Source organism: Stegostoma tigrinum, chromosome 34, assembly GCF_030684315.1.
Source record: "Stegostoma tigrinum isolate sSteTig4 chromosome 34, sSteTig4.hap1, whole genome shotgun sequence".
In the NCBI taxonomy this organism is placed as follows: domain Eukaryota; kingdom Metazoa; phylum Chordata; class Chondrichthyes; order Orectolobiformes; family Stegostomatidae; genus Stegostoma; species Stegostoma tigrinum.
The window spans coordinates 13,373,502-13,387,898 of NC_081387.1; the positions used below are offsets into that span (position 1 = coordinate 13,373,502).

The following is a 14,397-nucleotide window of genomic DNA, read 5'->3' on the forward strand; positions in this document are numbered from 1 at the left end:
AGCTTTCTTTTCCCTCTGTCAGTTACAGCCAGAAGGCAGCGTTTCTCTCAGCTGCTGGGTTACCTGTGAGACAAACCTATTTTCCTGAATTTGCCTTTTTTCCAAGAGCTGTGTTTAAATAGTAATAGTTACTGTATCTATTATTCTATTAAGGTTTCCAATAGAATTAAATTGTTCTAAATTTCTCTTTCTTTGCATGTATTTTAGCTGTAGTGTTTAAATAGATTGTGTTTTGCTTAATGTTGAGTCGTTTGACCTATTGAATTGCATCTGGAACTCCCACTTCACATCTACCTTTAAAATTAGAAATGTTAGGATCTAGCCTACTTTCTCAAAATGTTGTGTGGGGGTCTGTTCTAGTCTGGTCCATAACAATCTGTAGACTCTCTCCATACTCTCTGTCTTGTGTAATCCTTCTGTCTTCATAGAATCCCTGCAGTGTGGAAACAGGCCCTTTGGCCCAACAAGTCCACACCAACTCTCAGAAGTTGTAGACAATTTTATTTCTACTTAACTAATAATGAGACTTGACTCCAGCTCTCGTTCAAATCAGTTTATTTTCTCACTTGGTACCAAGGAAACCGAGTGTCGATCTCCACCGACACCTGACTCTGCTGACACAGTGTACAACAATCTCGTTTATACAATTAACTTCAGAGCAGGATGTTCCCGTGACATCTTGTGTTTGTTGATTCACTCATTGTAAGTTTAAAGAAAACAGACACTGCTTGACAAACAGGAGTGCTATTTTACAGATACCTTACTAATTACTTTTTCAAATGACCTTCGGCATACAGCTAGCAAGGGGAGTGATATACAGTTTGATTGAAACTCTAGCTTATCAGTAACTAGGCCCCACAGAGATACAAGGGACATCTCGAAGTCAGCCTAAAACCTTGTTATAGTGACAATATATCCAGAGATCCTTCTCTAGCTCCAGCTAAAGTAACATGCATGTAGCGATAACACATTCTGAGTAACTACTTCCTGACTTCTGCTAAGTTTATTAAAATCCCACATGTTAAACTAATTAAAGTGCTTTTCTTATGCTGTCAGTTTCTCCCATGGCTGCCTTTTCTGTCTTGGCCTAAATTCCCATCCACCCTTGTGACGTAAAGTTTTTCCTTCCACACAGAGCGTCCCATTCAATCTACACCTCCCTAAACACTACAGGCAATTTAGCATGGTTAACCCAGTGAGCCTGCACAACTTTAGACTGTGGGAGGAAGCTGGAAGCACCTGGAGAAAACCCTACACAGACACAGGGAGAATGCGTAAACTCCACACAGACAGTTGCCTGAGGGTGGAATTGAACCTGGGTCCCTGGGCACTGTGAGGCAGCAGTGCTAACCACTGAGCCACTGTGCCACGCTCTTCACACTCCTCTATCTGTCACGTTTTCTAGAGTCTGTCTCTCACAACACTCAATCTTTTGATGTCCCCGTCTTAAACCCTTCCAACTATGGAAGGTCGCTATTAGCCATTCCTGCTAATGCTAAGCCAATATCTGGGACATTCCCACTAACCGCAATCTCAATGTTCTGTTGCTGGGCAGGTTCTGTCAATTCTCTCTTATACCCCCAGAGTGGGGAGGATCTCTCCAAACAACAATTCACACCGTCGTGTCTCAGATGGCCTCAGCTACACTTCAGTCACACTCCTTGATCTAGTGTGTTTTTGCCCCCAAAACTTGCCCTCTCACTCCTGGATTTGGGGTGATATATCCAAACCCTCACTCACACTACCTTTCCCACCAATCCCACATATTCTTGTGTCTGGGAAGTCCCTCTCACCAATTTCTCACATTCCTGCTCCAGGCTATGAGACCATAAGAAACAGGGTTGGGCCATTCAGCCCCTCAAGCCTGCTCCCTATTCAGTTAGATCATGGCTAAACTGACATTCCTCAGGTCACTTTCCTGCCCTTTCCCCGTAACCCTTGATTTTCCGACTGTTCAGGAATCAATCCATATAGGCCTTAAATATACACCAGGACTCTGCCCCAGCAGCTCTCTGTGTGGCAAGGAGTTCCAAAAAATACTTGCAATGCTCTGGAGAAAAATTCCACTTCATTTCAGTCCTAAATTGGCATCCTTTTATTCTGAGACTATGCGCGCTGGTCCGAGAATGTCCAATGAGGGGAAACATCCTCTCAGCATTTACCCTGTCAAGGTCCTTAAGAAACCTGTGTTCTTCTCGCAATTCTTTTAAACTCCAGTGAGTAGAATCCAACCTATTTTTCTCTGTCTTTGCGATCACTTTAGACCTCGGTTTCTGGATTCTTAGTTTATCCCAGCCTTTGGAGCTATCACTGACTTTTGCCTTCTTAGCGGCTTTTTATTCTGACATAATATTTCTTAACTTCCTTGGTTAGCCATGGTTGGTATATCCCTCCCTTACAATCTTTCCTCCCTTACTTGGATGCACTTTTGCTGAGAATCATAAATTACCTCCTTAAATGACTGCCCTTGTGTTCTTGCTATCAGGCCTTGCTAATCTATCTGCACAGTTCACTTTAGGTAACTCTATCCTCATTTCATTGTAATTCCCTTCATTCAAGTTACACACAGTTGTTTCTGATCCAAGTTTCTCACTCTGAAACTGAATATGAAACTGTACCATGTTATGATCACTATTTCCAAGGGTATCTTCTACTCTGAGGTTCTTTTAAACAAAAAACCTGTGTCATTACCCATTACCAGATCCAAGATGGCCCTCTTCCTGGTTGGGTCCATGACATATTGCTCTCAGAAGCTATCCTTAATGAATTTAGTGGGACAGTTAGTCTTCATTGCTCTAAAATGTGTTTTTGAAATCAATTGGTTAAGTAAGCCTGATAAGCCCCAGTCACAGTTTGGGAAGTGAGCATATTCTCAGATCCCAAAGCACAGCTTTAGTTACAAGGGCGATGGTGAACGACATCTCAAGTACACTGTAGTCTTGGTCTCCTTATTTACAGAGTGGTGTAAATACATTGGAGAAGGCATAATTAGTTAATATCTGGATTGAACAGCTTGTCCTGTGAAGACAGGTTGGGCTTTAACACTAGTGTTTAAAAAGGTATGGAAGGATAATTGATTGATTGAAGAATGGCTGGATTGAGATGTATAACATTGTGAATGGCCTTGACAACATGGATGTGGAAAGGTGTACCCTCTTGTGGGTCAGCTCAGAGCTAGTGGACACTGTTTCAAAATTAGGGAGCAGTCTTTTATTCATGGGAGCGTTACACGTTGCTAGTTCCTCTCCAGGGCCATTCACTGTCCTGGTTGGGAACTATAATCAAAGTTCATTCACCATCATTGAGTCAATAACCTGGATCCCTCCTCTCAGCACTGTGGGTGACACATGTTAATTTTCCTTCCCAAAAAAAACAACTGGGTCACTGAATTTATTCAAGGCAGAGTTACCACAGAGAATGCTGGAGAAACTCAGCAGGTGTGGACAGAGAAACGGAATAATGTTCAAGCCCTGTATGATGTTTTACTTGTTTGCAGAACTGAAAGGGATTGGGCAAATAAGGTTTTTATACACAGATACATGGTCCAGAGATGGGCAGGTTAGGGTGGATTGGCCATGGGAGATTGCCCCAGTGTCCATGGATGTGCAGGTTAGGTGCGTTAGCCATGAGGAAATGCAGGGTTACAGGGTGGGATGCTCTTTGGAGGTTTCGTGTTGACTTGAGGGGCCGAGTGGCCTGCTTCCACGCTGTAGAAAACCAAACAAAGCCTGCGGGAAGTGGGAGGGAGAACAGAAGAGAAAACGGAGGATACATGGCACACTCTGAATTGTTGGGATTTGGTTGTGGAACTCAATATTGTGCCCCAAAGTCTGTGAGGTGCCTCAACCCTACTTTATGCATCTTTGGAACATTGCAGCTCAAGGACCGTTCATTTCAGTCAGAGATGAGTGAGGGTGGGATTTTTTTCCCCGGCTTGGTCACTAAATATATCCCAGGCTGAGATAGATTTATAATCAATGAGGGAATCATGGATTATGGGGAAGAAGCAGGAAAGTGGAGCTGACGGTTATCTCTCAAGCATGATCGCATTGAATGGTGGAGCGGATTCGAAAGGCCTGCTTCTGCTCATTGGTCTTATTGTAGCAAGACACGACAGAAATGGTCGTATGAAAACAAACGGATAGTTTATTGAAATGACAATGGTCTGAAAGGTCTGGGGTCTGAAAGAGCCAAGATGTTCTGGAGAGTGATCGCCTGTCTCTTCCTGTTGAAGTTAAATGGGGCTCTGTTCAGTGACTCACCTCCCTGGTGCCTCCAATGCATGTGAATACAGTCTGGTTCAAGTAAGAGACAGCAAGAACTGCCAATGCTAGAGTCAGAGACAACACAGTGTGGAGCTGGAGGAACACAGCAGGCCAGGCAGCATCAGAGGTGGGAGGAGCAGGAAAGTTGATTTCTGAAGAAGGGCCCCAAACCGGGATGTTAACTTTCCTGCTGCTCTGACGCTGCTGTGTTTCTCCAGCTCCACACTGAGTTATCTCTGATTCTAGCATCAGCAGTGCTTACTATCTCTGAGTGAGTCATACCCACACTCTGTGGAGCTGGATGAACACAGCAGGCCAAGCAGCATCTTAGGAGCACCTGAGATGCTGCTTGGCCTGCTGTGTTCATCCATCCCCACACTTTGTTATCTTGGATTCTCCAGCATCTGCAGTTCCCATTATCTCTCATACCCACACTGTGTTATCTATGGTTCAAGTAAGAGGTGCTTTTGGTTTGTTTGAGTAGAGTCGAACCCCAGTGTTCGCTTGTTCCCATGTTGTGCTATTGAAGATGACCGAACTGTGTTTGTGATTATGTCTCTATATAAAGATGAATGAGGTGTATTTTGAAATAAAATAGTCTTGCTGATATAAAGGCGACCTCATTGCGAGCAGCAAACGCAGGAGACTAGATTAAAAGAAGCACAGTGAAATGCTGCTTCCCTTGGAAGGTGTGTTCTGGGGCATTGGGACAGTGAGGAGATGACCCTGTGAGCGTTACACTTTCTGCTATTTTATTCATTCACAGGATGAGGGTATCGCTCGCTAGGGCAGCATTAATGGCTCATCATCGCTGTGGATCTGGAGTCACATATAGGCCAGACCAGGTAAGGATGGCAGCTTCCTTCCCTGAAAGATATGAGTGAGCCAGATGGGTTTTTTCCTGACAATGGATTCATGGTCATCATTAGATTCATAATTCCAGGGATTTTTTTTAAAAAACTGAAATCTGGTGGGATTTGAGATAACAAAGTGTGAAGCTGGATGAACGCAGCAGGCCAAGCAGCATCTCAGGAGCACAGAAGCACAAGATGCTGCTTGGCCTGCTGTGTTCATCCAGCTCCACATTTTATTATCTCGGATTCTCCAGCATCCGCAGTTCCCATTATCTGCGGTGGGATTTGAACCCGCATTCCCAGGGTCTCTGGATTAACAGGTCAGCAAATAATACCACTGGGCCATTTCCTCCCCTTAAGCATGTGGAGGGAGCGTTAGGATTGATGGAGGAGGTGGAGAACGGGAGGTAGCGGTCCCTGCAGAATACTGAAGGTGGAGAGCGGCGTGTTCCGCCAACAGGCAATGCCCTGAGCGCAGTGCTAGCTGGCGGAGCGAAACTGAAAGCGGGTGGTTTTGCTTCAGGAAGTGTTGCGATAGGGTGTGTGAACATGGCTTACAGGCGGCAGCCCGAGAGCTGGACCGAGGACGTGCACTGTCGGATTTGCCTCGACTTCTTCGCCGACCCGGTCTCGCTAGAGTGCGGTCACAACTTCTGCTGCGCGTGTATCACGGGGGCCTGGGAGCGGGAGGCGAGGAACTCCTGCCCGGAGTGCGGGCAGGAATTTCCGCGCCAGAAGCTCACCGTGAACCGGGCCTTAGCGAATCTGGCGGAAAGGGCGAGAAAACTCAGGCTGGAGTCGAAACCGTGCGACGTGAAGCCCTGGTGTCAGGAGCATCAGGAGGAGGTGAAGCTGTTCTGTGAAACTGACCTGAAACTGATCTGTTACGTTTGCAGAGATTCGCGAGGACACAAGTCTCACAGTTTCATGCCCATCAAAGAAGCGGTGGAAATGTACAAGGTAAGAGTGATTTCAGATTAACCCAATGACATTTGCTTTTTCAGAGTCTAATCCCTTCGTTTTGTGATTTTCCCCGCAGGAGCAGCTGAAATCTTCTTTACAATCTCTGAATGACAAGAGAGCGCTGTTTCTACACACAGAACTGAAGCAGATCCGCCAGATTTCTGAAGTTAAGGTAAGTCAACCCACCCCACTCCCTTCTGGGTCACCTACTCCCTCTATCGCGGTACAGACAGCAACTCATATTCCGCTTGGGAACCCTGCAGCCCAATGGTATCAATGTGGATTTCACCAGCTTCAAAATCTTCCCTTCCCCCACTGCATCCCAAAACCAGCCCAGCTGGTCCGCTCCTCCCTAACCTGCTCTTCCTCTCACCCATCCCCTCCTCCCACCTCAAGCCGCACCTCCATTTCCTACCTACTAACCTCATCCCACCCCCTTGACCTGTCCGTCCTCCCCGGACTGACCTATCCCCTCCCTACCTCCCCACCTATACTCCCCTCTCCACCTATCCTCTTCTCTATCCATCTTCGATCTGCCTCCCCCTCTCTCCCTATTTATTTCAGAATCCTCTCCCCATCCCCCTTTTCTGATGAAGGGTCCAGGCCCGAAACATCAGCTTTTGTGCTCCTGAAATGCTGCTTGGCCTGCTGTGTTCATCCAGCTCCACACTTTGTTATCACAGTATATGACCTTTGTTAACAAAGTGTGGGGCTGGATGAACACAGCAGGCCAAGCAGCATCTTAGGAGCAGAAAGGCTGACGCTTCGGGCCTAGACCCTTCATCAGAAATCATTACTGATGTTGCTTGTCCTGCTGTGTTCGTCCAGCTCCACATCTTGTTATCTTGGATTCTCCAGCATCTGCAGTTCCTATTACCTCTGATAGATGATCTTTATTCTCCTCTTCATCCTCCACCCCCCAACACACCCCCATTTCCTTTGGTAGGAACAGGCGAACTGTCTGCAGTCGCACATCACATCCCAGTTCGCTAAAATGCACCAGGTTCTCGCTGCGAAAGAGCAGCGTTTGCTCAGAGAGCTCAGGAGGGAAGAGGAGAGGATTCTTGACGCGATGGGGAAGAACCTTGGAGAGATTCAGGAGAATTTAAATTCAATCCAGGAGGAGATTACAAAGATGCAGGAACAGATGGAGCAGCGAGATGACGTGACATTTCTGAGGGTGAGCTTTGGGAAACAGTCGTACAGCTTTGAAATGGATTGAGGGGTTGATGTGAAATTAGACTCAATGTCACTGTGGTCCCTCTTGCTTTTCTGAGGGGTTGTGGGGGTGGGGTTGGAACACATAGCACCTGTAAATTCCTGGAAACCAGTCAAACATTGCTTGCAAAACTATTGGATGTCCCGGAGATCACATTACATTCCAGATAACACCGTTATAGAGCTGGATGAACACAGCAGGCCAAGCAGCATCAGAGGAGCAGGAAGGCTGACGTTTCGGGATGATGAGGGTCTAGGCCCGAAACATCAGCCTTCCTGATCCTCTGATGCTGCTTGGCCTGCTGTGTTCATCCAGCTCTACACCTTGTTATCTCGGATTCTCCAGCATCTGCAGTTCCTATTATCTTTGATACATTACATTCCAGTTACGGTGTGTGTTTGTTTGCTGGCCTGAGTGTAACACCGCCTTATTATTAAAAACCCAAAGACCTGCGGATGTTGTAAATCAGGAACAAAATAAAAGTTGCTGGAAAAGCTCAGCAGGACTGGCAGCATCTGTGAAGGAGAAAACGGAGTTAACGTTTCGTGACCAGTGATCCTTCCTTAGAACATCACTGCTTCATCATTGTAGCGTCCAATGAGCTCGAGTCACTCCATGTTACTGAGAGTGAAACTGTTTTCAAGCTGACGCTAGAATTTCCCCAATTTCCTCCTTTCTCCTGGTGAGTGTCTTAAGTAGAGCTGTACAGCACAAAAATAAAACAGACCCATTTCTGAAGAAGGGTCTAGGCCCCAAAATGTCAGCCTTCCTGCTCCTCTGATGCTGCTGGGCCTGCTGTGTTCATCCAGCTCTACACCTTGTTATCTCGGATTCTCCAGCATCTGCCGTTCCCATTATCTCCTATTACCCTTTGGTCCAACTGGTACATGCAGACCTGAATTATTATCCTAAATTAATCTAGTCCCATTTGCCAGCATTTGGCCCATATCCCTCAAAACCCTTCCTATTCATGTGCCGACCAGATAAATGTTGTAATTGTACCAGCCTCCACCACTTCCTCTACAGGCTCATTCCATATACACACCACCCTCTGTTTGAAAAAGTTACCCCTCAGGTCCCTTTTAAATCTTTCCCCTCTCACCTTAAACCTATGCCCCTCTGGTTTTGGACTCCCCCACCCTGGAGAAAAGACCTCGGCTATTCACCCTATCCATGCCCCTTGTGATTTGTTTTGGTGACAGTTTTTCTGCCCTCAGGGCAAATCTTCACACACTGAAATCTATTTCTTTGCAAAATTATTTTTCAGGTGGAAACAGCTCAGAAGACCAGGTAGGAGAGAGTTTTTGCACCGTTTTTAGTGAAATCCCCAGCAGGTTGCTCACGGCCCTTTGATGAAGTTGACTTGTTCAAATTGCCAGGTCTGAGGGGGATTTTTCGAAGCTGGCGTTAGTGTCTGATCACCTCCCTCTGGGACAGTTCAATGGCCCATTGCAGTACATGGCATGGAGAGAAATGCTGGATACTCTCCACCCCGGTAAGTCACTTCTTTACCTGCTTTGCAAGACCTGGAGCAAAGGTTTTGTACAGGCTCCGTTTTGAATGATCACCGTGTCCCTGTCAACTCTGTTATACTAAATGTAAAGCTCCCTTTATTCGATAAAACCGCCTCTTCTCCTTTACACTGACATTCAAGCTCTCTCTACACTGTCCCCCATCAAATACTCCGAGGGCAGGGACAGCACGGGGTTAGATACAGAGTAAAACTCTCTCTACACTGTCCCCCATCAAATACTCCCAGGGCAGGGACAGCACGGGGTTAGATGCAGAGTAAAACTTCCTCTACACTGTCTCCATCAAAAGATTCCAGGACAGGGACAGCACAGGGATAGATACAGAGTAAAGCTCTCTCTACTGTTTTTAAACTGAAATTGAAGCTCCTTCTACTTTGTCCCTATCAAACACTTCTTGGAGAAGGGCAACGTGGGGTTAGAGAGTCAAGCCTCCTCTACTCTTTTAAGCTGAAATTAAAGCTCCCTCCACAGTGACCCTATCAAACTCTCCCTGGAGAGGAATAGCAAGAGGTTAGATAGAGAGCGAAGCCTCCTCTCCTCTAACCTTGGAGTTTAACATCTACAGACTGGAGTCAGCTCCTGAGAGAGTGTAGGCAGGAAGGGAGAGGGTCACTCTTCCTGTGGATCGCCCCTATTTCTCTCCTCGGAATCTCTGGGATTTATCACTTAGCAGACTGCAGTCAGTTGACTGGGAGCTCACAATGAGTCTGCGTGCAGTTTGTGCTTTCCTCTTTTGGGTAAATATAGCTCCAGTAGCTAAAAGGAGAAATGGATATGGGGGAGTGCGGGTTTAGGGGTACCTACTGAGTTGGATGATCAGCAATGGCCATATTGAACAGTGGGGCAGACTTGAAGACTGAATGGCCTTTTCCATCTCATTCTTCTGTGTTTATGGATATAATGACCTGGTGTGATTCATTGTCGTAAAACTGTTTGGACTGAGTGTGTCACAGCTACAGCCTATTTGCCTATCTCTTTGCTACCTCTGTATTAGTTTCTCGTACCATCTCCCTGAATTACTTATTTCCCCCTTCTTCCACCAAACCCAACCCCTCCCCACTGCCCGGAAACAATTTACCCCCTTCCTCTTCCACATCTGAATGTCACAGACTGCCCTCAAATTGAGCCATTTCGGGGGGCGGTTATGGTCTAGAATCACATAATGACATCCCTCAAACGGATTTATGTGATTTTTTTTCTTGAACAAATGGTGACAACAGCACACGAAATATCTTTGACCTGCTTTTTGTTCCAAATTTATATCAGAATCCAATTTCAGCACGTGCCCTGGTTGGGAGTTGAACCTATCCTGCTAGAATTTCAGTGATTCTTTGACAAGGTCACTAACATCTTTCTTTTAATTTATTTAAGCAACCTGTCCACGAATAGTAATACACATGCTTGGAGCAGGTGAAACTTAAATTCGGGACTCCTGGTCTAGAGGTAGGAACACAACCGCTGCATCACAGGTTTCCCCTCCTCCTGCATTCAGTGGGTCAGACAGTTGGAGCCCATAATTTTGTTCCTGTTAAAGCTACTTTACAAAATGAAAGCAATCTCCTTTCTGCTCCTGGTGATGCCCTGCCCCACTGCAGATGTTCACCTCGCACGCCCGCCTTCACTTTTGCCTCCCTTGCCCTTTCATTCCTTCCCCTTCCCTCTTTTCTTGACTGAGCTTGTACCTTCTCCATTCTCCGGTTTTCCTGTCCACATTGCCACCTCCTTCAGTCGAACTGCAGGTCAGAGACTCACTCTTCAGTCGCTGGGTATGGGGCAAAACTGGGGCAGATATGGGGAGGTTGAGAACAGGAGTGAGGGACAATGGGGAGGGCAAGAGCGTGTGGAGCAGGAGGTGGGTGCGGTACAGGAGGTGGGTAGGGTACAGGAGGTGGGTAGGGTACCGGAGGTGGGTGAGGTACCGGAGGTGGGTGAGGTACCGGAGGTGGGTGAGGTACAGGAGGTGGGTGCGGTACAGGAGGTGGGTGCGGTACAGGAGGTGGGTGCGGTACAGGAGGTGGGTAGGGTACAGGAGGTGGGTAGGGTACAGGAGGTGGGTGCGGTACAGGAGGTGGGTGCGGTACAGGAGGTGGGTGCGGTACAGGAGGTGGGTGCGGTACAGGAGGTGGGTGCGGTACAGGAGGTGGGTAGGGTACAGGAGTGGGGTAGGGTACAGGAGGTGGGTGAGGTACAGGAGATGGGTGTGGTACAGGCGGTGGGTGTGGTACAGGCGGTGGGTGTGGTACAGGCGGTGGGAGAGTACAGGAGGTGGGTAGGGTACAGGAGGTGGGTGAGGTACAGGAGGTGGGTGTGGTACAGGAGGTGAGTGAGGTACAGGAGGTGGGTGCGGTACAGGAGGTGGCTAGGGTACAGGAGGTGGGTGAGGTACAGGAGGTGGGTAGGGTACGGGAGGTGGGTAGGGTACGGGAGGTGGGTAGGGTACAGGAGGTGGGTAGGGTACAGGAGGTGGGTAGGGTACAGGAGGTGGGTGCGGTACAGGAGGTGGGTGCGGTACAGGAGGTGGGTGCGGTACAGGAGGTGGGTGCGGTACAGGAGGTGGGTGAGGTACAGGAGGTGGGAGAGTACAGGAGGTGGGTGCATTACAGGAGGTGGGTGAGCTACAGGAGGTGCGTGAGCTACAGGAAGTGGGTAGGGTACAGGAGGTGGGTAGGGTACAGGAGGTGGGTGAGGTACAGGAAGTGGGTGCGGTACAGGAGGTGGGTGAGGTACAGGAGGTGGGTGAGGTACAGGAGGTGGGAGAGTACAGGAGGTGGGTGCATTACAGGAGGTGGGTGAGCTACAGGAGGTGCGTGAGCTACAGGAAGTGGGTAGGGTACAGGAGGTGGGTAGGGTACAGGAGGTGGGTGAGGTACAGGAGGTGGGTGAGGTACAGGAGGTGGGTGTGGTACAGGAGGTGGGTAGGGTACAGGAGGTGGGTGCGGTACAGGAGGTGGGTGTGGTACAGGAGGTGGGAGAGTACAGGAGGTGGGTAGGGTACAGGAGGTGGGTGAGGTACAAGAGGTGGGTGCGGTCCAGGAGGTGGGTAGGGTACAGGAGGTGGGTGCGGTACAGGAGGTGGGTGCGGTACAGGAGGTGGGTGCGGTACAGGAGGTGGGTGATGTACAGGAGGTGGGTGATGTACAGGAGGTGGGTAGGGTACAGGAGGTGGGTAGGGTACAGGAGGTGGGTAGGGTACAGGAGGTGGGTGAGGTACAGGACGTGGGTGCGGTACAGGAGGTGGGTGAGGTACAGGAGGTGGGTAGGGTACAGGAGGTGGGTAGGGTACAGGAGGTGGGTAGGGTACAGGAGGTGGGTGAGGTACAGGAGGTGGGTAGGGTACAGGAGGTGGGTGAGGTACAGGACGTGGGTGCGGTACAGGAGATGGGTGAGGTACAGGAGGTGTGTGAGGTACAGGAGGTGTGTGAGGTACAGGAGGTGGGTGAGATACAGGAGGTGGGTGCAGTACAGGAGGTGTGTGAGGTACAGGAGGTGTGTGAGATACAGGAGGTGTGTGAGGTACAGGAGGTGGGTGAGATACAGGAGGTGTGTGAGGTACAGGAGGTGTGTGAGGTACAGGAGGTGTGTGAGGTACAGGAGGTGTGTGAGATACAGGAGGTGTGTGAGATACAGGAGGTGGGTGCGGTACAGGAGGTGTGTGAGGTACAGGAGGTGGGTGAGGTACAGGAGGTGGGTGAGATACAGGAGGTGGGTGAGGTACAGGAGGTGTGTGAGGTACAGGAGGTGTGTGAGGTACAGGAGGTGTGTGAGGTACAGGAGGTGTGTGAGGTACAGGAGGTGGGTGAGATACAGGAGGTGGGTGCAGTACAGGAGGTGGGTGAGGTACAGGAGGTGTGTGAGGTACAGGAGGTGTGTGAGGTACAGGAGGTGTGTGAGGTACAGGAGGTGGGTAGGGTACAGGAGGTGGGTAGGGTACAGGAGGTGGGTGCTGTACAGGAGGTGCATAGTGAGGGAGAGGGCAGTGTGGAGTTGGGGTGGAATTGGGCCAGTGGTGTTGGCGCGATGTTGAAGTTGTGGGGGCCGGGTGGGGAAAGGTGTGGTAGAGGTGTATGTCGAGGGGGAAGGTGACATTAAATGGGATGGGGACTCAACGTGGTGGAGGCTGGGCGTGCAATGGTTGGGGTGTGTGGTGGAAGCGGACGGGAGGAGGAAGAGGGGTGGGCAGGAATTTCCGATCGGGATAGCCGCGTATGGGGAGATGCCAGAAAGTGAAATCGTCGGTTCCGCTGGGTCCTCCCAGAAAATCCTCTAATGTAGAGAAACACTGGGAAGTGTGGGGCATGTTGTCAGTGTTTATTAAACAGAAGGGAAAGTGGAGACTCTGGTTTCAGGAATCACTTTGGGAAATCATCACCCATCCTCCACCCATCTCTCTCTCTCTCTCTCTCTCTGTCTCTCCCATAGCCCCAGCCTCAGTGATTCTGGATGTAGATACAGCTAACCCTTGGCTCATGGTGTCCGAGGACCGGGCCAGCGTGAGGCTGGGGAACGAAGAGCGGGAGCTCCCGGATGTTCCGCAGAGATTCGACCGCGGTGCTTTCATCCTGGCGTCAGAGGGGTTCACATCTGGAAGGCACTACTGGCAGGTGGAAGTGGCCGATAAGACGTGGTGGGGATTGGGGGTGGCTGCGGAGTCCGCACCTCGGAAGGGGGAGTTCAATCCCACGCCCGAGTGCGGGTACTGGACCGTCTGGCTCTTCCCCAAGCACGGCTGTGTGGCCCGCACCGCCCTGTCCCTGACCCCCCTCAGCCTGAGTGCCGGGCCCCGGAAGGTGGGGGTCCTGCTGGACCATGGGGCCGGGCAGGTTTCATTTTACAATGCGGATAATATGTCCCATCTGCACACCTACACCCACCCTTTCACCGAGAGGCTCTACCCTTTCTTCTGCCCCGGGCCCAACGACGACGGATCCAACTCGGCTCCTCTGAGCATCTGCAGCCCCAGAGCTCTATAGACCCTGTCCATCCCATAATATCCGCCAGGCCAGATCTCACAGCTCAGCCCTTTCTGGATTCCTGAAATGGGGGTGGGAAGGAGACGATTGGAAGAGAAACGCAGCAACTGCTTCAGCAAGTCGGGCGAAAATGCGGAGAAGACCAACCCCGGGAGAGAAAAGGATGGCCACTCGGCCCGTTGAGCCACTCAACAGAGGGTGACTGACCCTCCACCTCATCTTCATGTACCTCGCGGTGTCTCTCCCAACACCCACCCCCCCTCCCCCCACCACCACCTTGACTCCTTTGGCCTGGAGTTCCATTTATTTCTTAAAAATATTCAACGGCATCATGGCCATCTGTGGTAGGGAGGTCCACCAGCCCCTTAAGCAAGGACATTTCTCCTCGCTTCAGTGCCGGTATTCCGAGACCTCATTGATCTAGACCTCACCAGCATCGCGACCCCCACCGCCCCTCTCCCTCCAGATAAGGCAGGCATTCCGTCTCTCCAGAGCTGTTGGAATTTTATGCATTTCATAGAAATCCTTTCTCATTCAGGACCAGATGCTATCAGGGCGTGGAAATCGATGACATTACAATTTGTAATGTCACCT

The 14,397-nt window shown here is 49.6% G+C and overlaps 1 protein-coding gene across 2 annotated transcripts; it reads left to right on the forward strand.

The window, feature by feature from the left end:
* Positions 1-5,559: 5,559 nt before the first annotated feature.
* On the forward strand, positions 5,560-14,067 carry LOC125467686 (zinc-binding protein A33-like). 2 transcript variants are annotated; one of them, XM_059639559.1, is made up of 7 exons: positions 5,560-5,757; positions 6,016-6,079; positions 6,159-6,254; positions 7,029-7,262; positions 8,569-8,591; positions 8,681-8,796; positions 13,253-14,067. In XM_059639559.1, exons 1-7 carry the CDS (start codon positions 5,669-5,671, stop codon positions 13,801-13,803), a joined length of 1,173 nt encoding a protein of 390 aa, XP_059495542.1. In that variant the 5' UTR covers positions 5,560-5,668; the 3' UTR covers positions 13,804-14,067. The 2 variants fall into 2 exon arrangements, with proteins under 2 accessions (XP_059495542.1, XP_059495541.1); XM_059639558.1 differs by having other exon boundaries at positions 5,560-6,079.
* The last annotated feature ends 330 nt before the right edge of the window (positions 14,068-14,397 follow it).